A 25,676-nucleotide genomic window follows, 5' to 3' on the forward strand; every position below is an offset into this window, starting at 1 on the left:
TACTTCTTTAATGTTATGCTTTCACTAATCCTCAGGTACAATGACGTCTTACTTTGATGTCAGTACCACGGCACTGTTGTAGCCTTAATAATTTTTTTTTAATTTGTACCCCTCTGAAATCAACTCCTTCTGTTTAAAATGCTAAATATCCATATGGGATGGTAATGCAGAAACTGAAATACTTGAAATAATAAATACAGGTAAAACACAGATCCAGTAAAGGCAATGGAGCAAATTATACATGTTGGTACTTAAAAAAAATACATAGTTATTATAAAAATCAAAAGAGCTCCAATTTTTTTTTCTGGAACACACAGCAATGCATAATGTCCTGTTTATATTCAGAATTATTATGATTATATTACAAAACCTAAATGCAGAGTACTAAAAACATTTGCTGAGCTATCTGCTCAGTTTATTTGTCACCTCATTTCTCACCCAGAATTAAAATGGTTTTAAAGTGTACATTTTCTTCACAAACTACTTAACAATATCTTACATTTAAAATATAAAAAATAACCACTTTAAGAAAACTCATATTCCAAAAATTACTGCTAATCAATCATCAGTTTAGAAGCATAATGCCTTTATTACTTTGCTGTAAGTTAAACAATGAACTCTGCTGGCATTTTATCAAAATAATAAAATAATATAAAATGGAAAGGCCACTATGCAATACCTTCTATAAGATCAGATCTTTAATTATACTTCATATGGGTCTTTCAGTGAATAGAAGAGTTATTAGATAATCTAAGGATTTGAATGATATTACATTAATACATCTTACAAGAAGGGCGGCATGGAGGTGCAGTGATAGCGTTGCTGCTTTGCAGTAAGGAGACCCGGGTTCACTTTACGGGTCCTCCCTGTGTGGAGTTTGCATGTTCTCCCTGTGTCTGCATGGGTTTCCTCCGGGCGTTCCAGTTTCCTCCCACAGTCCAAAGACATGCAGGTTAGGTGGATTGGCGATTCTAAATTGGCCCTAGTGTGTGCTTGGTGTCTGGGTGTGTTTGTGTGTGTCCTGCGGTGGGTTGGCACCCTGCCCGGGATTGGTTCTTGCCTTGTGCCCTGTGTTGGCTGGGATTGGCTCCAGCAGATCCCCGTGACCCTGTGTTCGGATTCAGCGGGTTGGAAAATGGATGGATGGATCTTACAAGAAGTACATTTTTCACATATGATATCTAAGTGGGAAATAATGTGAACAATTGCAGTCTTGGTGTACTTTTGTATTGAACAAATACTCCACAGGGCGGCACGGTGGTGCAGTGGGTAGCACTGCTGCCTCGCAGTAAGGAGACCTGGCTTCGCTTCCCGGGTCCTCCCTGCATGGAGTTTGCATGTTCTACCCGTGTCTGCGTGGGTTTCCTCCGGGTGCTCCAGTTTTCTCGCACAGCCCAAAGACATGCAGGTTAGGTGCACTGGCGATTCTAAATTGTCCCTAGTGTGTGCTTGGTGTGTGGGTGTTTGTGTGTGTGCCCTGCGGTGGGCTAGAACCCTGCCCAGGGTTTGTTTCCTGCCTTGCGTCCTGTGTTGGCTGGGATTGGCTCCAGCAGACCCTCGTGACCATGTAGTTAGGATATAAAGGGTTGGATAATGGATGGATGGATGGAAAACTCAACTCAAAAGTAGATGATAGTTGAGAATTTTTTTTAAATCTTATTTCTTCATGCAGAACAGATTTAACAAATGTAATTGGGATCTATAGTGACCAACGCATTACCATTGGTGATCTTTAATTGGCATTTCCTGTAAATATTTAAACAATCTATACATTGGTCTAGGAGTTTTAGACCAAAAGGAGTACAATTTCTCACTAGTTTTAGTGTAAATTGAGAAAATTAAACATTTTACCCATTATGCTACAATGTCTTCTTTGTTTCCTATGAACGCTGCCATTGTGGTCTTTTTGTGGTCCCTCACAGGTCCCTGTTATAGCATTCTCCCACAATTCCACAGGATGTGTGCCATCATCAGAGCAATAGTTTAAAGTTTGACAACACCATCTCCAAAATATCTACATTTTACGGCTAGACCTTGTATATAAATCTTGAAATCTCATTTTCTTTTTGATTACATATTGTTTGGACTCAGACTACTAATTTTTGATTATGTTTCAAGGTTGTTTGAAAGTTAGGACTGATTTTCAGTTCTGACTTTAGCTTTCTTTTTTGACTATGCATATGTCCCAGTCCTCGTCATTAAGTCAGTAAATTATAAACATATTAAGTACATTCAGCTGTATACTTACAATATTCTTAACACATGAATGTTTACTAAAAAACTTAAATACACCAGTTCTGACAAATGCTCTCGTGAACTAAAATGCAATGCGCTACCACTCACCTAAACAGTTCAGTTGAAGACCAGCCAAATTCACTGGTCAGGATTCCTGTCCAGTAACAGTGTTTTACATGATATCATCAAAAAATAGGCACTAAGAGCCGTCTAAAACTAAAGATTAAAAGTTAAAGAAAAGTGAGTGAAAGGAACCTCATACTTGTCCGAAATGATTCAACAAGCAGAAGGGCGATTTACCTGTAAACTTTCACAGACTGCTGCTAAATAATGCAGAGACACTTCAGTTGTGGCTATGAATATAAATGTAGCAAATGAAGGTGGGTCTACAATTCAAACACTCATTCGTGTCTGAGCACTTTCCATTTTCATCCATGAATGTATTCCAGAGGTTGCTTATGTAACAATATTTTAGTAAGAAGTATGTGTTTGGGATGTTTTGAACATACAACTGGATGACTTGATATGTGGGTTATGTGACACAAGTGAGATTGTTTTCATGAATGTTTTTGATATTGTTTTCTGTTGTCCAGCATTGGTCACCAAGGATGCCTATTCTATCAGAATCTTTGTTATATCTGTTCTACATGACAATAAAACTTTTTCTCAGCCAATGCTACAAACTACATGGGGTTAGTAATATATAAAAATAATTTTTGGGTGGAGTATTCCTTTAAGTATCATTACATACATAACACTGTGATAACCTAATTCATGAAGTGGTAAGAAATTAGAAAGAATAGGGGTTCTGTATTAGAGAGACAGTCAACCCATACACTGTATGGGTCTCATGGACAAGCAATAGACACTAGCCTTATAATGCCCTAGCAACCATCTCGGAGTGATGGTTGGAATCATACAAAGGTACAATGACAAGGAAAATGTGTTGTTTTTGCCCTGTTTCTCCATTGTTGCATTTCTCTATAAATGATTTCACTTTGGTGTGAAAATGGAGACTCAGATGTTAAGCAAAAGAAAGAAAAACTCAGGTCAATAGAGAGATGAACTAAATTACTGTGTAGTTATAGTGGAATATAAAATAATTTTAACAAAAATGTCACAGGTTTCAAAAAATGTGATCATTTGAAATTTTTTTTTTGCAAAACTAAGTTTAATAATCCAGCTGGTTTACTGAATAACATGGTATATACTTCAATACTAGTTTAAAATCATTTTTTAGATTTAACCAGGTTAGCTGGTTGCCCCACAAATCTTTTTTTCTCCTGCAATTCTTGCACCCTTTGGCTTCAGATTCATTCTCTCCATATAATTTGACACTATCTCCAACCACATCTTCTCAGGACTCCCTTTCAGCCTCATCCCCTCCACATCCATCTTGGAATATCTCTTCCCCCAATCACCCTCTGCCTTTCATTTCACATCCCCAAACCATTTTAGCCTGCTTCTCGCTCTTCACGTTTTTTTTTTTCTAAATTTGGCGTTTGTCTTCCTCTTACTCCACACATCTATCTGATTATTCTGTCCTCTGATATTTTTAGCTTTGATGGCAAAATGCTTCAGTAAAAGTGTAAGCCATTCAGGAGCTTTCAATTGACAATTTTGTCAATGAGTTCAAATTAAAAGCATACACTAAATACTATTATGCATGCTATACTGATCTAGCAATCTTGACAATGGCGAATGTTTCAGAAAAAAAATGTATGTATTACAAGGTAGCAAGATTACACATTGGTTAGCACAGCTGCCTCACAGTCTTACACTAGAAGTCTTCAGGTAATCTGTTTTTTTAGGGTAATTTCCAAAGATGTGCATGTTAGATTAAGTGACAACTCTACAATGACAATGTAAATCAAAAGTATTTTTCATAAATAATTAATATTTAAAAAAATCAGAAATTCTTAGAAGAAATTATACCAGAAAAGGAATAAGATAATAAAATTATTTTAAAAAAGTGAGTCAAGTCCATTAAGCACTGGCTTTATCAGCTCCTAAACTACAATTCAGATACACCAAAACAAGTAAAAATGATTAAAAAATGCAACAATGCCACTTAAAGGGCCTGGCTTTACAATCATTTCATGTCTCTTATTGTGCCAATTTATTAATGTCATTTTAATTGTACTATTTTATTAATGATATTTAATTCCAATTTCTGCATTAACAAGACAGAGCAGAGTGTAGCTGTGAAGGCAAATCATCCTACTAATGTCCCACTCTTTACATATAGCAGGTGTACATATACTGTACATCAATCCTTCTACTTTCAAGAAAGAGATCCGATCTCAACTTTTGTCCCATGTCAATGTGTGCAATTTATATGTAATCCAACATCATGCATATTTGGTTAATTTATGATTTAAAATTGGCTATATGTCCGTGTTGATTCCCTTTATTACTTTCTTGCACCCAGTGTTGCCAGCACACTATCCAAACATCTAGTGCTAAAGTTTTGTAGGCACAGACAGAGAGGAATAGAAATGGTTGGGAATGTAGGTCAACCTGATGTGTGTATTTTTAATCACCCTGTATGTGTGAAAAAGTAACCACTGCTTTCAAATTTGCTAAAGGGTAATGGAAATTTAAATAAATAAGTAAAGCTTTGGACTGTAGTTTGGAGTTTCATTGAAAAGACCATTTGTCTAAAGGCCCCAGAGAGGAAAATTAAACCTGCCCAATATACATACAGAAATGGGTTTAAATAGAATTTTGAACTTCTACAAGAAGAGGCACAGATAAACCTGTGTGTAATGAAGTGATTTAGATGAGATGCACTAAAAGAATACTCCTTGACAGGGCAGTCCATCAGAGGTGCTAGTCACATTCTTTTTGTAAAGTAGTCCATGTATTTATTTACTTGGACCAAAAAGGGTCTCCCAAATGTCTCCCCAGGGTGTCATAGAGGGCAGACAGCTTTTATTGGAGAAAATGTCAAGGACTTTTCTTATGTAAGTTATGCCCTAGACATGAAGAATGACCTAGATCATGCATACTTTTTCAAACACACTTTGTTTTTCTAATAAAAGTATGTATGTGGAGATCAAAGAGCAGAAAGACACAGAAACAAACCATCAATTGAGATTTGCTGTAATGTGAGGAGAACAGTCATATAACAGAGAAACATGAGCACAGCCAGGGACTAAGATATCCAAGACCACAGGAGGAAAATAAAAGGTTAGAAGACATCACATAAAAGAAAACAAAAAATGGTTTGACTTATAGTACAGGATCCAAAGGAACATTCAGTTTCTGAATGGTAGAATGTTTGGGGCTTAACGTATAAAATGAAAACCTGTGTGTGACCTCGATAAAATGTAACACTCAGATGCACACCGTATAAACTTTAAAAAGGTGTTTGCTTCATGAGTCCTAAAATAAATAATATATTAATATTAAAGCACAAGGCAAACAACAAGTATTACAAGAAAATAATTAGAAATGATGCCTCTCTTGTGAATGAAATTCTAACTGCAAATGAATAAATATTTCAAATATTGTTTGAATAGAAGCAAATTTGAATTTAAAATTCTTGGGGCTACAAACATAAGGAGACTGTGGAAGATTGTGGGTTCACTTCGCGGGTTCCTCCCTGTGTGGATAACGCTTTGAGTACTGAGAAAAGCGCTATATAAATGTAATGAATTATTATTATTAAACATGTACATTGTCATTAGGTGTATGTATTCTTTGATTTACTACATTTTCATACACAAGCAAAACATCCTGTGATGCTTTATATCCCAGGGCAAAACACTAACTTTTAAATCAGGTCAACCTGGTATCAGCTTTTGGTTACAAAACTGAAAATATGTTTGTCATTATTAAACTGCCTGTATTTGGAGAATTAAAATGCTATGGAATTATATATCAGCTTATTAATGAAAATGTGACTTAAAACAATATTTAAAACCATTATAACTGAAGCAAAATTCATTTTTAGTTTCTTTTACTTTCTACTTTACAGCATTTCAATCTGAAGTGTTATCACTTAATGCTGGAGAAAAAAAACCAAAAAAAAAAAACACATAATGTCAGACGTTGATTCCTGGTATACAAAGTACCACCAGTAGAGCAATTATTTTCTTGTTGTTCACAGACCCTTCAAAAAGTAGTTAGCAAAATCGCTTCTTGCTTGCTCCTCTGTTCTCTCTGTTTCAGATTTTGGTCTTCTGGCAGCAAGTGCAAGATTGTTATTTTCAAAACGTCAATGTGCTATGGAATACATCCTTCATTTACTTAAAATCCAATCAATATGACTCCATCCTGTGATCTGTTTTGCTTTCATGTACTCTGTGCAGAAGCACATGAAAATAAACTGCTTAAACTAGTGTAAACTACCAGAGTTGGCTTCCAGGAGTCATCCTTGTAGTTTTAGGTTTATCATCTGACATCCTCTTTCTTTTCTGATCAAGTAACAGAAAAACTGCATTAAACAGTCATTTTGCTCCCTAAATTCTTGCATGGGGCAGAAACATGGAGGCAATGTCCCTCACTGATTTATCAGTAGCTTCTAGGCTACTGTGGTTCTGATAGGTAGATTTGCAGTTGCAATGCTACAGAACTGTTCCAAGTTTGAAACTCCTCCAAACTTTACTCCAGCATTTCAGAATGGAATTCATACAGAGGATACATACGGAGGCATTTACTCCACAGGTGCTTGAGGGTATCATCTCGGTATGCACACCTTCTGTTTTAAGTCTTTCTATAATATTCCGGAGAATTTCTCTTGTTCCTTTATTGAGTTTCTAAAATATATTACCATTGTTATCTTTTGTTCAAATAAAAAAGATAGCTATTGCTGGTAAAATACAGTATATTGACATTTAATGCATTGTATTGCCATTGTAATACTTGAAGAAACAATCAAAATTAAATGAATGCTGTTTTACTTGTTTGTAATGAAAGTTGTAGAAAATCATTATATTCTGCTGTGTGATGTAATCTTAAATGTCTTACCAAATTTGTAGCACTAAATGACTTCAAGTTAGCTCTATCACGACTGATGTTTTCTTTGCAGTTAGTACTGTATATCTTGTATCTAGGTTGTATGTAGGTTATGTGGGATTTTTCAGCCCCTCACATTTATCTCCCACCTGGATTCACTCTGATCATATTACTAGGATGTTACTGGAGTGCATAGGAAAATTTCTAATACTTCTGTCACATGTAAAACTGACTCATACACCCTTCCATAGCTGCTGGTCATTCCCTATTTTTTAATTTGCTTTCCTACATATTGTAAAGGAAAGCAAGGAAGTTTAATTGTGAGTGTGTAGCTCACATTTTATTTTAATAATTAAGCCAACTTGCAATTAACGACTTACAGTATACAGTTAGGATGGGAATACACAAACTATCTATAGGAGATTCCATAAGACATGTACTTTCAGTTGAGGTTTGTTGTTTATGCTTTCTCTTTGAATACATCAGCTACTCAATTCTAAATTCAGTATAAATCAGCCTTGTAACTTTAAGAAAAGAAAGCTGAACCCACATGATCATCTTAAATCATAGAGCATTTTTTTAAAGGAAATCTTTACAAACATTTGGTACGTTATCTGTTACAATGCATTTCTTGGCCAGATAAAATGCAATTTTTTTTTCCATTTTAATAGCTAGCATATTGCAGATGACTACTGCAGAGGCTTTTCTCAGACACACAAAATGGAAAAATATTAAAAAAAAGAAGGTAATACATCACCACAAAAACACTGCAATGCTTCGCCATATGCTATCATTTTATCTACCATATTAGCCTTAATCTTTTTTATTTATTTTTTTTTATTTTTCAGTGTGGAAATAACCTTTAATCATTTTTTGCCAGTTAGTTTGCTTTACTGGTTGACTAAGTGAACAGTTTTTTCTCACAAAGGCAATTTCTGAACTATTACCTTGGTAAAAGTCAATTTTCTATAAGGGGCAACATAAATATTTATTACATTCAAAGGACCAATAAACATGTTCAATAAACAGCAGAAATAAAATTAAACAACTTTAAGACTCATGACTGCAAGAAAAGACAAACAAATTGCTACATTTTTTCAAGAGCAACGAACTAAGCGACCCCCAGGGGCCTCGTACATAACGCCGTGCGCAGAATTTGCACTATAACATGACGTAAGCACAAAAGCTGAAATGTGCATATGCACAAAAAATTCCAGATGCAGGAATCTGTGTGTTCGCCAACTTCCACGTTTACTTCTGCTCCATAAATCCCGGTCAGCGTGAAAAGTAACGCTCGTGCACGTGATTGCTGTCCTGCCCTAACTCCTCCCAGAATTATGCCTCTTTGAATATGCAAATCAATATAAATAGTCCTTAAGCTCAGTGTTCTGTGAAAAGGCAATGGCAAAAGTACGAGGAAAAATAGAACAATTTCAGAGAATACCAAGTGGAGGCAAAGAAAAACTTACTGTTTGTTGGTTTAAACAGTGGTATAAACAACAAAAGGAAGTTGATCGAGTGACATAGCGTGTCAGAGAAACTCAAAAGCTCAACTTCAAAGTCGCACAATGCCCGAAATAAAAAAAGAAGTTGTCAGGTATCAAAAGTCGCCATGAAAAGGCAAGTTGTAGCCCACCGTCTGAGTGTCATATGAAAGCTTATTAGGGGACAAAGAAAAAAAAGGCACACAGTGTGAGAAAAGCACAAAATGTCAACTTTGCTCTCTAAATTTCCACTTTAATCACGTAGTTTATTTTGTCATTAAAGTAGAACGTCATAAACTTCATTTTAAAATCGTTTAATTTACTAGTTTCTCAAATCCCATCGCAACTAAAGTAGCATGTTAAATGCTTTGTTTTGTATTTGATCTTCTATATGCTCTATGTGCGTGAATCACTACGTGCTTCCGTTCTTTCTCTTCCTCCGACAGGACACAGAATCCATTACATTCATGATATTAAAGCTCTCTGAATAATTAAAATACTGAGAAGTATACGTGATATTTTCATGATGACAGACGTTAAAGTATGTTATTAAACATGGGAACACGGTGGTGCAGTGATTGTTCATGTCTTACGCAAGATGCTTGCTGTGCCATGCGCGACCTTCAATTAAATGCTTTATTGCAGCAGTACTGTCTTTTTGAAACGTACTAACCCCCAATTCCTGTCCTTCCTTTTCTTTCTCCAAATACCCAATCGCCACACAATCAGCTCTATAATAGACGTTAAGCCATCTGTAAGCTTAGAACGCCGATTCTTCAAAACTTGTAAGGAACACTGAAATATCTTCGTAATGTTTAATATTCTATCCATCTATCCTTCCAGTGTCGCGCCAGCCACAGCAAGAATACAGTGCGAGGCAGGAACAAACCGTGAATTAAGCTCAAATTACTCACTAGCACTGCGGCACCGTGTAGTTAAAGTTTCATCTGTTTAATATAATAAATATATTTTGCTGCATTTCATCTTAAAAATTATATTGTCATCATATGTAAATACGCGGTTTATAAAGTGGCTCAGGTTGTGCAATATTATAACTGTATAAGTACAATTACCTTACTGTAAACTTGCAAGTACAAACAGTTCTACAAGGAGCACTTGCTTGAGTGACTGAGTGTGTGTATAGTACTTGGGATGAAACTGTTTGTGAACTGCGAGGTCAGAACAGGAAAGGCTCTGAAACGTTTGTTGGATGAGAGCAGTTCAAATAGTGAATGGATGAGGTAGCGTGTGCTTGATGCTGTATACCGATAATTCTCTTTCTGATCAGCTGCTGTACTCCTGTGATTTACACTCAGATACAGTGATATAAATACTCTGAGTGGTGCTGTGAGAGTAATATGGAAAAAGATGATCCAATATGGCAACCCCTAACGGGAGCAGCTGAAAGAAGAAGGTGAAGTGAGAGTAACAACGCTAAAGCAGTTATGGTATTTGGAATAATTTGACCATTCTGTGGACCATTATATTGTTACAGGTTAATTACAATCAATGCATTAAACTAATAAACAATATGCAATTAATTTCAGTGTATTTATAAAGCCACGTCAGAGATGTGGATCTGAAAAAGAAAGATAAACCACACAGGAAGAGCAGCACTGCTTTGACGCTGGGTGCCGCCAGTCTGCAAAACCAAGCGCAGAACTTGTGTACAACAGGGTATGAGGTACCATGGAAATGTACGTGGCTTTGCGCCAAGTTTAGGTTTTATACATCACGATTTGAACATGGAAACATTCTTACGCAACATTTCTGTGCGTACGTACCGTTTATACATGAGGCCTCAGGTGTCCAATTCAATTATTCTAAGCATATATAAAAAGCTTTTGTTTTATTGAAGAAACTAGTGGTGCTTTTACAAAAAAGGGAATTTTAATTTAGAGCTCACATGAACAAGCAGCTATCCTAGTAATGAACACTACAGGACTATCCTTCCATAATGGAGATATTTCTGTAAAAAATAATGTTGTAATGGCCTCACTGAATAAACATATTTTGAATGGGTGTTTAGTTGATAGGTAAATAAAGATCTTGGAAAACAAGGTTATTGTCTGGTCGAAGGAATCTAATCAAAGAGAAAGTGTGTACCTCCAGAGTTAACTACATAAATAGATAAATATGGAAATATTACAAAACACTTTGCATAAAATTCATTCATCAAGACACCAAGAAAACTAAATACATAACAAACTACTGCATTTTCTGTAAGGATTTTTTTGTATTTGTAATCGTTAAACTAAAACATTTTAGTCAAATACAATTAAGTGAACATTCTTAAATATGAAATTAGCACAAATACTATGTGGTAAATGAAGAAACAGCCATAGCATTTCTGAGGGACATCTGAGTGCATGCACAGGGCATTATCTCCCCTGAATCCCTAGATGGCAGCTTCCCTGGGTTGCAGTGGTGCCCCGGAATCCCACAGGGCATCATGGGACTTGCAGTTTGCCTACTGAAGTGGATAGGATTGGCGAGCTTTGTTGGTCTGAATGGCTTGTTCTCATCTAGATCTTCTAATGTTCTAGCTCAGCCCCCATTCCCTTCCATGGGTGCCACCAGTGGGTGCTGCAGTGACTGGGGACCCCTACTTCATGGAGCTTCTGCCTCACCCAGAAATACTTTTGGACAATGCTTATGGGACACCGGAAGTACTCCCAAGTGTTACAAAGAAGAAGTCAGCTGTGTCAACTCCAGGAGCCATAGTTCTGAAGACAGAGGATGAAGCTTGCTGGGAGTGGAAGAGGCAGTGATGGAGAGAGAGAGTTGGTGCTTATAATTGTGCCTTATTGTACTTGTGGTTGTGGCATGGCAAACATTTAAAAGAAGATTTTCCCACAATAAAGACTCTTTGTGCTTTTACAACTATGTCAAAGCTTTTGTGTTGGGTGTTTGAGGAGCTGAAGGATATCCCTGCAGATATTGAACCAAATTCCTGTCTAAAGTCACTACTACAACACTGACCCGTGTCCCTTGTTGGTCTACAAATTGCCCAGACACGGCTGCAAAAAACTGAAATATTCAAACTTGGTCAATACTCACATCAAGGGTGCCTTCATTAATTACAATTAAGCCCATATTCTTCGTCAGTAGTTTGCAAGAGTGCCCTGTTTTTGAAAAAGGAGAATAATAAACTTACATTTTTATATCCATATTTAATAAACATGATTATTTCAACAGTTTAGAAAGATTAATAGTACCCACATAATGTATACATATATATTTAGAAAGAAAAAAAGAGTGAGAGATTGGACTTTCCCCTCAAAGAATCAATCTCTTTCTTACTCCCTTCTCTCTCTCAAGACTGTTGATTCTGTTCTTCTTTCTGACAGTCAAATGTGTGATTACTCCTACTACCAATATCAAATTCATATTCATGATAACAGTGGTCATGAGATATTTTTAAACCCCACCTCAGGGTTACTTCTGGTGTAGCTTCAAGAGTCAGGTCTCTAGTTTAGAATGTAGATGAGTTCCCCTTCTAGATACTCCTTCACCCCTGAACCTTCTGTGTGCCTGAAAGAGCCAAGTCCTGAAATAGACACTTGAATGCCTATTTGATTAGACAGGCAATATGGCTATGTTTGTCCCTGTTTGAATCTGTATGGCCTCAAGTGGCTATGAAGTGTTACCACCTGTGGCATTTCCTAACTGGTTTCTCGCTCTCTCTCTCTCAAGATGGATGATGAGCTCTCTACTGTATGCTGTCATGACTGCTGCACACTGGAGGTAGACACAGATCTTCTTCATTTTCCCTTAACTACAACCTTGTCTCTCTCGTACAGATGTCCTAGTCTTCTCCTTTAACAGGCCATCAAGCATAGCTACAAAGTATATTTTTTCATGGAAGTTCCCACTCTTACACAGTGACATGAACTAAGCCATTTCCGGCAATTCAGGGACCCCTCTTTTCCTTAAGATGTTGAATTAGCCCCGGCCTGCTTTATGCTATGTAATTACCTGGCAGCTCTCCTTGTCATCCATCTATGCACCATAATGATTAAAACAACAAACACAATCAAAGTCACTAATTTAATTATTTAAATATGCATTTTTAGTGAGGAAATACCAGACTGCATAAAATATCTCATTGTAAGAGTAAAGTAAATTATGCAGGATGCCTCTCAGCAACTAGACTTTGGTGGTGATTATGCAACATGCGACAGTACTAACGCTACTGACATTATTGAGTCTACAGTAGATTAATAAAGTATTCAGACCTTTTGATTTTTTTCACATTTTGCAATGTTGCAGCTTTGTGCTAAAATCTTTATATTGATCTTCTACCTACATCAAGCAACACTCAATATCCCAGAATGACAAAGCAAAAACTGCATTTTAGGAAGTTGTACACAAAAAACTTAAAATATCACATCGACACAAGTATTCAGACCCTCTACTGTGACACTTGTAAAATGGCCCAGGTATATCCGATTCTATTTATCATCATTGGGAAGTTTCTAGACTTTGTTTGGAGTCCACCAGTGGTCAATTCAACTGATTGGAAATAATTAGGAAAGGCACTCACTGTCTATAGAAAGTCCCACAGCTGAGAATGTTTATCAGACCTTAAACCAAAATGTAACCATTAAGTCAGAGGAATTGCATGAATTGCTTAGAGACAGGATTGTGTCAAGGCACAGATCTAGAGAAGGTAAGTGTCACACTCACCCCAAGACAAACCACCTGGACTGGGACCTGAGTGCAACAGGTGACACCTCAGCACCACCCTGCAACAGTGTAAGGTTTTTTTTTGGTTTTTTTTAACTGCGGCTGGAGTGCCAATCCTGCCACCAACCCTCAAGTTTTCCCTGTTAAGTTAGAGGACCTGCTTGCAGGACTGGATGAAGATTTATGTCATACCCAGGACAAAGCAGTTGTAGGTTAAGGGCCATGGACAAGGGCCCAACGGAGCAGAGTCACTTCTGGCATTTACAGAATTCGAACCGGCAACCTTCTGATTGCAGGCACAGATCCCTAGCCTCAGAGCCTCAAAGTACATGTCTCATAGCCTCAGACTATATACATTTTATTTATTTACTTATTTTACTGCTTCATCTTGAGTGCATTCTGTGTAGTTCTTTTGTGTGTTGGCCTCCATAATACTCCTGTTTCCCCATAAAGTTTCTACATGTTTAGGTGATTGCATTGTCACCTCATACTATTTGAATGTTGAATTTGGTTTCAGGCTCGTAGGGTAGTGTTCTGTGTGAAGTTTGTGACAGCAGCATTCAAGAATCCAAGTTTCCCTGGCTCGTGTAAACTGTCTTTTATAAGATACAGCATGAGTGCAGGCAATGATGCAAGTTTAACCCATGATGGACTGACTTTAGTGCTAGCCTTCTTATAATCATTTTAAGTATGCAGGCTCAGAACATTGAATTGAATAAAGGAGCAAAGCTTACAGTTTACAATGGTGGGCATAATGCGTGAAACAAATATGCTATGTAGAACATTTATGATCAGCCGCTCACTAGGTCATGCATTTATTAGTCTTCAGTTTACTAAGGTTTATCACTTTCAAAATCTAATCTTAGATCGTAAAACAGAACATTTGGTATTATTTAAATTTGAATATTCATAATGTTCTCAAACATTTCAATGATACAGTATGTAACTTATAATAACATACAACATACAGTATATATGATTAACATGATATCCACTCAAAATTAATTTGGCCTGCTTGATTCAATATATGGCCATTTCATACTTAAATGCCTTTCTAAACATAGAGGAGCTGACTTGTGGTTTGAAAATAAAATGTATTTTTATCACTTTAAGTGTGTCATTTGTCTACCTTTTGCTCTCACCTCATGTTTTACACAGGAAATAATTTCCATGTGGTTAGACATGGTAATATATTGCAGTACACAACTACAATATTTGATTAAAATCAGTTAACATGCAGAATACAGGTACTTTACACACTGCACTGGAATTAAATGTACTGCATTGGAAACTGTAATGAACCATGTTGGTTCTTAATGTTAAACACTTGTAAGACATTTTTACTCAATGTGGTCCGTGACATTGGTTAAAATATAACTTAACATTATCAAACCTACTTAATCAAATTCAGAGTAGTGAGGGGATGATATTACTTGCTTTATTTAAATATGATGAGATCTCCAACAACCCTCTATATGCCCTTTAGGTTATTATCAATTTCATTCATATACATTCTCTCTCTAGCTTAGTCAGTGACATTTAGTTTCCCCACACAAGACTACAAATTACTTATCACTATTTTTATAGTTTGTGCATACTGTATAATGCGATGATGAGGATATACAGTAAATTGGGTCAGATTCCATGTTTAGTGGACTTGCTTTCTTGATATTCTCTTATTTGTCACTACAGTTTTTAATTAACAATATATTTTAGTTGCCACTGGGACTGTCACATAGATGATGGTGTACCTTTACTTTCAGGAAGTTTTCCTTTGCACAGAGAACCATAGATTCATGGAATAAGTTACCCAGTAGTGTGAAAGACAGTAGGACTTTAGGATCCTTTAAAGTTCAACTTGGTATTATTTTGGAGGAATTAATTTGATAGCACTGGAGAGCTCTGTTGGGATGAAAGGCCTGTTCTCATCAAAATTTTTCTAATGTTTCTAAATGTTTTAAAATTGTGAGGACTCTTGTAATAAGTATGCATGTTTTCTTAATATGAAATTACACAATTATTCTACTTTAAAAATGTTATTTGTTAACTTCTAAATATTTGTAGTGTTCTCTGCCCTGATGAAAAGTACATACTAAAAACATGTTAGGTTTTAAATAAAATTCTCTCATTTATCCTTAAGTACATGTGTGACCTCTCTGTCCCAGATTTTCATTCTCTTAATAACTGATTTTTCAATTTTTTTGGTTGTTACAGTATGTCTGTACTTTTCCCACTTCGTTCTTACAGATTTCTTCAGGTTCCACAGGGAATCTATTTAATTTTGAATATTGCATGCCAACTGGGAAAGGTTCACTTTACCTTTTTCTCCATGAAACTGCACCTTTGTATTTTTAATCTTTATTTTTGATGGTCATATTTCATTATTAATCTTTTGATTATTTTTCCAAAAATATTTTCTGAACACACTGGGTCTACTGTACAGTATTTATACTGTATGTGGTAATTGTAATACTCCTATTTACATGTTCCACACTTACATTTTTATAGACAAGTTGATTTTATTGTATGACAGTGATGTTAGTAATTTTCATATGATGTCACATGGTTTTATGACTACATCTATTAATTATAAAACGTGTTAACAATTATCACTGTTGAAATACTTTGATTTGATGCATTGGTGTTGCTAGAATACCTATGTTTATTGCAGTCTCTTGCTTGTCGCCTGTAAGAATCCAGATTTTAATGTCAGCCTTCATGAGTGTTTCTATTGTCTCTGGTACTTTATCCTGGAGCTTATCTTCAATGGCTGTAGCACCTAGTAGCTGTAAATTCTGAAAGAAAAAGGATGGCAATAAATGTGGTAATAGGAATACAGACAGGAAAAGGTGGCAGAAACATAGATATTAATTTATCAGTTACTGAACAGGTTAACAGTAGGAGAAAATGGAAAATTACAAAAAGAAAAATAGAACAAAAAATATTTTTTTATAAATACACTGAAACAGACTTTAATTGAATATTGTAGGGTCATTTCAAACAATACAGGCCAAGTCTAAGTAACCTAACAATCATTATTACTGCCATTAAATAAACAGCAGTTCAAACTGCAGGCCAGAATGGTTAATGTGTGAACTTACTTATAGACCATTGCTGCCACCTTATGGAGGAGAAAGAAAATGTATTTCAGTCTATGTTAATCAGATCTAGTCCTAGAAGCACATGGGCTTCAGGTTTTCACTCCATTTTAATTTATCATCGTTCTTCATCAACATTTATACATTTTTTGGGTTACTCTGAAAATTCCCATCCTCTCATGTATTCATTTCCTAAATGATTTATCCAACTGAAGTTTGCGCTGGCTGAAGCATACTTTGGCAACAATAGGCACAAGGTGAAAATCAAACTTGGGTGGGTTGCCAGTCCCTCACAAGATACCCATACACACAGACATCCTCTCACAATGTGCCAAGTTTGAGTTCTCTGTCCGCCATTTTTGGAAAAGGGAAAGGAGGGAGAGCATGCACTCTTTACATAGGCAGTGTTCAGGTTTCTGTAACCTTGAGCAGCAGCACTGACCGGTGTGTTACTGTGCTTCAATTGAGTTAATCCCCTTCATAGGAATATACCATACATGACTACATTTTACATTGCTTGTTAAAGATATTTTGGGAAAAGGTGAAAAAAATGGAAATAACACTGAAGGTGCTTCTTCTCAAGAGTTTTTGTTTGTTCACATCTTTGTCTACTGTATGCTAATTGTTAGAATGTAAATATAACTACTGATTACCACTTCTATATAATATTTTTATTAATCTAGCTTTAACTCTGGAATCAGAAAGACAATGTAATATATTTATGCATATATATATATAATTTATTCTCTAATATACAGAGGCATTTCCATTTTCACCTCTACAAACACCTTTTTTTAAAGAAATTGTCCCCCCTTAATTGTAATAACCAAATGCAATTCAAAATAAAGAAAAAATCTAAATTTAGTTATGCTTGTTAAATTGTTACAGAAAACAAATCCAAAAACTAAAAAGAATATTTAGGCTAACATGATAAGGATATAAATTATTTAATGACAGAACGCACAATTGTAGAAGAAAAACTGCCTGGAATGTACAGCCAGTGGAGTCCTGGAGGACTAGCACTGAGCACCACTCTGTGCTTTCAGAACTGGGCAGAAGGCAGGAATCAACTCTAAACATGGCACCAGCCCACCATTGGGTACAGACACACCCACTCACACTCAGGCGTGGTCAATGTAAAGTCAGCAATCAAAATCTAATGGGTGTGACAAAAAAATTGGCATTGCTTTAAAAATATACACACAGAAAAACTAAAGGATAACACTGAACAGTGGCCAGGAATAGCAACCAGACCCAGGATGGTAGATATGGAGGCAGCAGCACTGCACCAGTATGCAAATAACAGGGGTAAAATGAATAAATAAATAAACAAATAAATAAATAAAAAAAGAAAGAAAGAAAGAAAGAATATACGTGGCAAGTCGTTAATTATTAAGTGACTGGCGAGGGAGATAACACGTTCACTACAGATTAAAATTCTGTTTACCCGGAAAAAGTTTATGCCAACATAGTATTAACATAATTTTTAGAGGTGTTTTTTTTGTACATTTCTTTCTTAACAAGGCAAAAAAAAAGTAGGATATGCCGCCCAAAAATAAACCTAAAAATCAGATGATATGATACAGCTGCACCATCACAAGCATCTGCTTTCTGCAGCATTTTGCCCCACTGGCCTTTGCAAGCTTTCTTATGTAATTAAAGCAGATGGCTTCTACTGCTGCTACTCTGTACAGCTCTGAGTCATTAAATAAATTACATAGTTGGCATAATTTATAAATATCTAGCCCAGTACAGCCTGTATGAATGAAAGCAACATTTTCTCATATAAACTGGATAGCTTACTATTGTTTTTACTGTCTACAAATATTATTTATCCAAGTATGTATAATGGCACAAATTACAGTTTTACAGCCAAATAGGAGGCCCTTCACAAATTTTATGCAGTGACCAAAATTTAGGAATGACTAAAAAGTACAGGGCACTTTCATCTCATTTGTCAGTATAGCAAAAAGAAAGGTCTCTTAACATTGTTAATGAGTTTAACTTTTACAATTTTTCTCCTAACTCTCCAAGAAGCCGTAATTTAAAGTCATGGTTCATATTCACTACTACAGATTAGCTTGCTGCTGTGGCAGAAAAATTAAAAGAGATGCCTTTCAGGGATGAGATTGATATGAAACAAATATATGGGATGTAGTACTCACTGTATAGAGGACAAGATAAGCCTTTATGTTGTTAATTAAGCAAACCAATTAGACAACAATGCTGTAACATAGTCCTGCCAAACAGATTTAAATTACCACACAATTTCATCTAATATAAAAACTGTTAGTGAAAAGATTAATATGTAATGAAGCTTTATTTCACAACACTGTAAAAATCATAGCCTTACTGCAACTAGATGTCTGATAATATATTGAATAAGGGGTAAAAAAAAATCTGAAGGTAATATTAACCGGCATGGATGCTATTATAATATAAGATTACATAATATCCTCAAGTCTAATTCAGGGTCAGGGAAGGACCAGGGCCTATACCAAAGTACTAGTTGCAAAGGAGGAAGCAAAACAAAGCAAAAAACAAAGCACCCCTTAGTCCATTGTGGGGCCTACTCATGAAAGTACCCACATTCACCTAGAGGCCAATTTAAAATCCCCAATCAGCCAAACCAACATCTCTTTGACAACGTAGGAGGAAAAATGGTAAAACCTAAAGAAAATCCATTCCAGACATATTGAGAACATGCAAGCTCCACATGGATAACAACTGACCATTGGATCCATTAGCTGGCAGCGCTAACCACTTTGCCACCATACCACATATTCTATAACAATATAACCTTTAGTTTAAAAAGCTATTCTGAAAAAAGTTTTTTTTGACTCTGGCAGTGCACGCTTTACTACAGGACATTATGCACTGTGTACATTTTCTGTCAAATACTCATGTTTTTACTAATATCACTAATATGTAAATACTGTGAAAGTATTTACCCAAAAAAAGAAACAATACCACACAAAAACATACACACAGTACCAGATGACATCATGAACTGTCTGGCTGTCCATTCTTCCCTTTTCTGGATTCAATTAATGTAATTCAAGATTGGTGGGAGCAACAATCTATCTCTAACACTATGAACAAGGCAGCTACCGATCCTCAACTGGATAATAAACTAAGTAACAAAAATTACAAATCAGATCATTGTGAGGACCTTTTGTTAAAATGGACACATCCACAGTATATTAAGAGGTACAGGACTAAAGCCTTTACCATCAAATTGACAAATGCCTGATGGCTCAAAGATATTTAATATTTCCAACATAAGAAACAATGAACCTACATATCCATTTAATTTTTCATATCATAAAGCAAATTAGCCACTGTTGAAAATATCTGTTTGAGTTAAAGAATAAAATATTAACTGCAAAGTTAAATGTTACGAAAGAGGAGAAACCCCACCTTTTCAATTAGGTCATAACTTTCCTCCAGTTTCAGTGTTCGGTTCTGCATTGCTGTTGATGCACGAAGATAGATTTCTAACCATTCCTGGTAGGCAGTCTCAGATATGTCTACTACAGCAAAGCATAATGTTCTCAGTCCTGTAGAATCAGAGTAAATTAAAATTACAAAGCGATATAAAATATTCATGTCACTGTGGAATATTTTGATGCTGTTTACGTAGCTTTGATATTTTAATCAACCCAAAAAGATAATAAAATAAAAATATTAGCTTGTAAATACGTTTTCTTTCTTTTTTGATTTACGATTTAAGTTAAAATAAACCAGGATTTAAATAACCTGATTGTTGTGTTTTATGCAAATGACCTTGAAATTCAACTTTTATAGTAAAACAGGTCTTCCTTAAAGTAACATTTTATTGTATTTAAAAAATTCAATTCTTTTAATTCACAATCATCCCGGCATTGTGGTTGTGTGAAGCAGAGACTCTTGTATAGTTATGTCTGGGATTTGGGGGCTCTGCTATGCCCTCTACAGGTCACAGCATTATATACTCACATGCAGTATGTGTATTGTAATGAAAGGCAGAGGTGGATGGTTGAGGGATAGGCCCCTTTTGTGGAAGACATTGCCTTTCCAGGTCTGGAGGCCTACACGATGGAAAGACAGAGGGAGACTGCCTCCCAGTGACATGTGTTCCACTAGTACACTGGGTGCAGCTTACCCTTATTGACTTTGTGCACTACTGGGCTTCATGGGAGTTGTAGTCCCTTTTGAAGTCCTTGAGTGCCAACAGAAGATGCAGCAGGGAGGAGGCCCTGCTGTTCTATTGAGGTTCTGTATGACAAGGAAGTGCTTCCTGGAGGCAATATTATGACAATTCCAAGTACATTCAGACCTAATATGAAAACAATCCGGTCCACCTCATCCAAACAAGTTGTAATTAAGAAAGGAGACAACCAAAGCTCATCTGAGAAGGAGTAGAGGAAGAAAGGAAAGAAAAATAATTATGCTTGTAATGATATGAAAAAGCCTATATGAAGGTACTTCAATAAATAAAAAATGTGGTGCAGATTTGTGTAGAGTGTAGTTGTACTTAGAGTTTGGCAAACCGAAATGCCCACCCCCACCATTGGCATATATATACATATATAATGTGGTGAGCGGCTGGGGGCGGTACCCACCTGGGACACCCGGAAGGACCGAAGGAGAGATTACACCTCCTCCGGACCATGAGGGGGTGACCACCCTGGTGGCTATGGGGATCATGGGAAAGGAGCATGGAAGCTCAACCCTATAGGGGTCCGTGGTCACCACCAGGGGGTGCCCAAATGCCCGACGAGCCCTGGACATCAGCACTTCCGCCATACTGGGAGGTGCTGGGAGAATGATTACCAGGGACACCCGGAGTACTTCCGGTGCACAGCCAGCACTTCCGCCATACCAGGGAGTGCCAGCAGAAGTTCGTTGGGTGGCACCTGGAGCATGTCCGGGTGAATATAAAAACGGGCCGCCTCCCTCCATTCATTGGCTGGAGTTGGGAGGAAGAGAGACAGTCTTGGAGGAAAGGATTGGCGGTGGACCTGAGAAAGGCAGTGTGCGAAAGGCCTGGACTTTGGGGGAGTGCTGGGGTTGTGTGTGCACTTATTGTAAACAGAATATGTATAATAAATGTGTGTTGGGTGAACTATCAGTGTCTGCTTGTCTGTGTCCGGGCCATGATCCACTATATATATATATATATATATATATATATATATATATATATATATATATATATATATATATATATATATATATTCAAGGTTCACCTATTAGTCAAGTTTGGTAGAGCAAATCTGTTAATTAATATATTAGTATAGATGTAAGAGCGTTAGTTGGAAATTCTTATAAAACATGATACTTTTACCTTCTGTTGCAAACTGCTCTAGATGTTTTAAAGTTATTTCCTTATACCTGGAACTGTCTGCAAGCCGTTCATATATTACTGTGTCCTGCAAAAAAAAGACAATAATAATTGTAAAAATAACAACTTGGACATATATGTAATACATGTCCATATAGTTTAACAATTAATATAGTAAATACTGCTTTAATCCATTTTCTAACAAGAAGATTATAAATATGCTTTTATATTGTAGAATGTTTTTGTATATATCTAACAAACAAAAGAAGATTGTGAGATTAACGAAGACTCACTCAAAACACTCTTGATTTAATACATTATTTTAGGATGATATGGAATTATTTTTGTCTCACAGTACATGGGCTTCAAACTTGGATACAGTGTTTAAATGTAGTTTACATAAAGCTTTCTGTCCAACAAACAGTTTAGAGGAACTTTCATCCTTGCACCTATTCTTGGCACCATGGGCTCCGAATGTGATCCATAGGAAAGACTGGATACATACAGTAGTTACTTTTGGGCTAATAGAATCATCTGACTTTTACACACTTAAATAAATTTGAAAAATGTTACTTTACAGACATCTGTGAATAGTACAGAACTAAAAGATCAAAAAAGCATACATGCTCTGGTAATTCTAGTAAGTGCTTTTCTTTACTTATAACTGAGAAGACTAAATGCTTTGTTCCATCGACTTCAGCCACAAATTGTTCTAGCTATATTGCACTCCGAGCCCTTTGAACTAAGGATTAAGTAGGATAACTCTCCATGGTGCTGAAACAAGCCAGTTCTATAAAGGAAAATACTGTATCATGTTAAAAGGCTTGAACATAAACAACAGAGTAACAATAACAAGCCAGACATATTTAATAAATAATAGATGTTCCAGGAAACAGCTACGAAATTCATTAATGATTTTACCAGTTTCCATCCATCTCTCACTTTAACAGTCAACGTTTCCACCACAATACTACCACTTTCAGAAATCAGTCTTTCTATGAGCTTTCCAGGACTTAAAACCTCTATCTATTACAATCCACCTGACTCATGCAGTTGTGTTCTCTATAGTTCCTTTCATCTCTGACACACTAAAAAAAATCTTACCTCTTTCACAGTTCCTTAGAGTCCACCACCTCTACAGTGATGAGGGTGACGTCTGTAATGAAGCACTCCGAATGAGAATTTCATTATTAATAGAGGACACCCTTATTTTGCGGACAGAGCTCTCAATCAAGTGTGGAGTAGACATTGTAACATCTACTCTAAGAGGAACCAAATAAAAAACCCTGCATCCTGTTGGTCCTTCCATTTTACCCTACACTCTCTCACCCACAGATCATTAAACAAAATTTCCCTATTTTGCAGACTGATCCTTCAACAGAAGCCATTTTCCCTAACCTTCACTTGATCTTCTGTCAAACACCTAACTTTCACGAATTTCTCATCCATAGCACACTTCACAGAGGACAGTCACATTCTCCACCAGGCACCTTCAGTTCTAACAGGAGCCACTGTGTCACTGGCAAATATGTCATTAAGAATACAAAGCCTACTGTAGAACACTTCACACTTAATCTTTGCCACACTGATCTCCACTTGTGCTCCTTCACAGGGCTTCAAAGACACATGTCCAAAATTCCAAAATTAAAAACTTCCAGTAGATGCAGGTGTAAAGTATTTGTATTTTTTTTTAACATATAACAAATCTTCTGCTAATAAAATTGTGCACACGGGCAAGTCTCTTCTCCAGCAAAATTCTTGCTAACACTCTGCTACTCAAATAGACTGAGTGTTTTAGCAGGTTTTCACCCTTCACTCAATGGCTCATCTACACAGCCAAAACTGCTACCAAGCAAACTCAGCACGAGACAAGGCTTCTTCTTGTCCTATGTTCCTGTTTTCAGTGACTCACCATTCAGTTCGAGCCACACTGTATTCTGGGTAACATTCTTAATGGGTTGGCTTCACTTACTACACATTGGTATATCGACAACTCCTGTTAGACTATAAACACAGTATACACGTGTTTTGGGCAGTAAAACAAATTTACAAAACAGAAAAATAAAACTGCATAATCATACAACATTTTCATACATCAGCACAAATGCATCCACCATCTATTTTTTATACAAACCTGATCTAATTATAGGGTAGTAGGAGGTCTCCCTAAGGAAAACACACGTAAGAAATTTAAAAGCTTTTTGTCTCTAGTGAGGAGTTTGAGTGGGTTGTTGCAATCACTGCAAAGACACCACAGTTTACAAGGATTCTTGCTTGCGTAATAATACCATTACTGAAGGAGAGTGTCATCACTCCACCCTGTATCTTATGTAAATTGAACCTGTTTTGAACAGCATATAATTTGGAAGCAGAACGGAAGTAGTTTGAAACAACAGAGGGGGAGTTCTCTACTGGGGGGAAACTGGTGGCTAATTTTATCCTCTACAAGACTACCTACCATTTAGCTTTTCCTATGTCTGCTGCAAATAATTAATACTATATTTGCTGCATCAATTAATGTAACGCATATTTGTAGATGCCCATATACAACAGAAAATGATCATGTCATTGCCCATTCTATTCCAGCAAACTCATTTTGTCGTATGGTAAAGCAGTATATGGTGATGAACAGATACTTAATCCATTCAAAAGGACTAAAGATCAAGGTATTGTGATTATTTGAAATGTGAGTAATACAGAACCCCATTATTCAAAAACTAACTTCCAATTAAAAAGAAATGTATGAGAAGAGGGCGGCACGGTGGCGCAGTGGTAGCGCTGCTGCCTCGCAGTTAGGAGACCCAGGTTCGCTTCACAGGTCCTCCCTGCGTGGAGTTTGCATGTTCTCCCCGTGTCTGCGTGGGTTTCCTCCGGGCACTCCGGTTTCCTCCCACAGTCCAAAGACATGCAGGTTAGGTGGATTGGCGATTCTACATTGGCCCTAGTGTGTGCTTGGTGTGTGGGTGGGTTTGTGTGTGTCCTGTGGTGGGTTGGTACCCTGCCCAGGATTGGTTCCTGCCTTGTGCCCTGTGTTGGCTGGGATTGGCTCCAGCAGACCCCCGTGACCCTGTATTCAGATTCAGCGGGTTAGAAAATGGATGGATGGATGTATGAGAAGAATCAAACTGACATGCACTGTTGAATCGTCCTTGACTTTAGTATCTTTGTTCACAGAATTTAATCTTTTTTTTTTTTTAGTTTTTCTAGGCAACTAAAGTAATATTTAAGCAGACCACATTAGAGCTCAGCAGTCCAAAGACTGCTTTCTTATGAAATTTTGAAAAAAAAAATATAATTCAACTGAATGAAAAGTGTGATTACAAATTTATTAGCGATTCCACTACAGTTTGAGAAATTTTCATATTACAAAATGAAAATATGGCTCTGAAATGGCAGTAAAATTAATAATATCCTGCTCAGAAACATATTTACTCTATTTCAAATCTCTCTATTTAACCATTTTTTTCTTTCTCTTCTTTCACTTTTTCATAAGTAATTGACTGTTGTGTTCCTGCCTTCCACCCAATGCTTGCTGGGACAGGCTCCAGTTTCCCTGTGAATCTGCACTGGATAAGTGGGTTTCAAAAATGGATGGGCAGATGAATGAATATGTCAGAAACAAATTACTTACAGCTCCCTTGCAGTAGAGTCTTATTCCTCCAGATGGTGTGCGTACAATCACAGACATCCTTTTTCTATTGCTATAATAAAGCAAATTTGAAAGTTATGAATATTAAATACAACAAATCTCTTGGGCGTATAAACCTCCTACACTTTTTTATGTTTGTATTTCTACAATTAATTTTATGTTTCATTTTTATAAAGCTATATATTTACTTTCCATCTAATTAGATTTACTCTTACCATAAAATAATTCTCAAA

At 36.5% G+C, this 25,676-nt stretch overlaps 1 protein-coding gene across 4 annotated transcripts in view; it reads right to left on the reverse strand.

The window, feature by feature from the left end:
- atp8a1 (ATPase phospholipid transporting 8A1) overlaps nt 1-25,676 on the reverse strand; it is a 346,241-nt gene that overhangs the window by 121,161 nt on the left and 199,404 nt on the right. For all 4 annotated transcript variants that reach the window (XM_039751372.1, XM_039751370.1, XM_039751373.1 and 1 more), the window contains 5 exons: nt 25,426-25,495; nt 21,798-21,882; nt 19,889-20,028; nt 16,027-16,165; nt 11,742-11,806 (listed from right to left, as the gene is read on the reverse strand). In XM_039751372.1, the coding sequence (XP_039607306.1) occupies nt 11,742-11,806; nt 16,027-16,165; nt 19,889-20,028; nt 21,798-21,882; nt 25,426-25,495 (499 nt within the window). The remainder of the gene's footprint in view (nt 1-11,741; nt 11,807-16,026; nt 16,166-19,888; nt 20,029-21,797; nt 21,883-25,425; nt 25,496-25,676) is intronic.

Source organism: Polypterus senegalus, chromosome 4, assembly GCF_016835505.1.
Source record: "Polypterus senegalus isolate Bchr_013 chromosome 4, ASM1683550v1, whole genome shotgun sequence".
Taxonomy (NCBI): Eukaryota; Metazoa; Chordata; class Cladistia; order Polypteriformes; family Polypteridae; genus Polypterus; species Polypterus senegalus.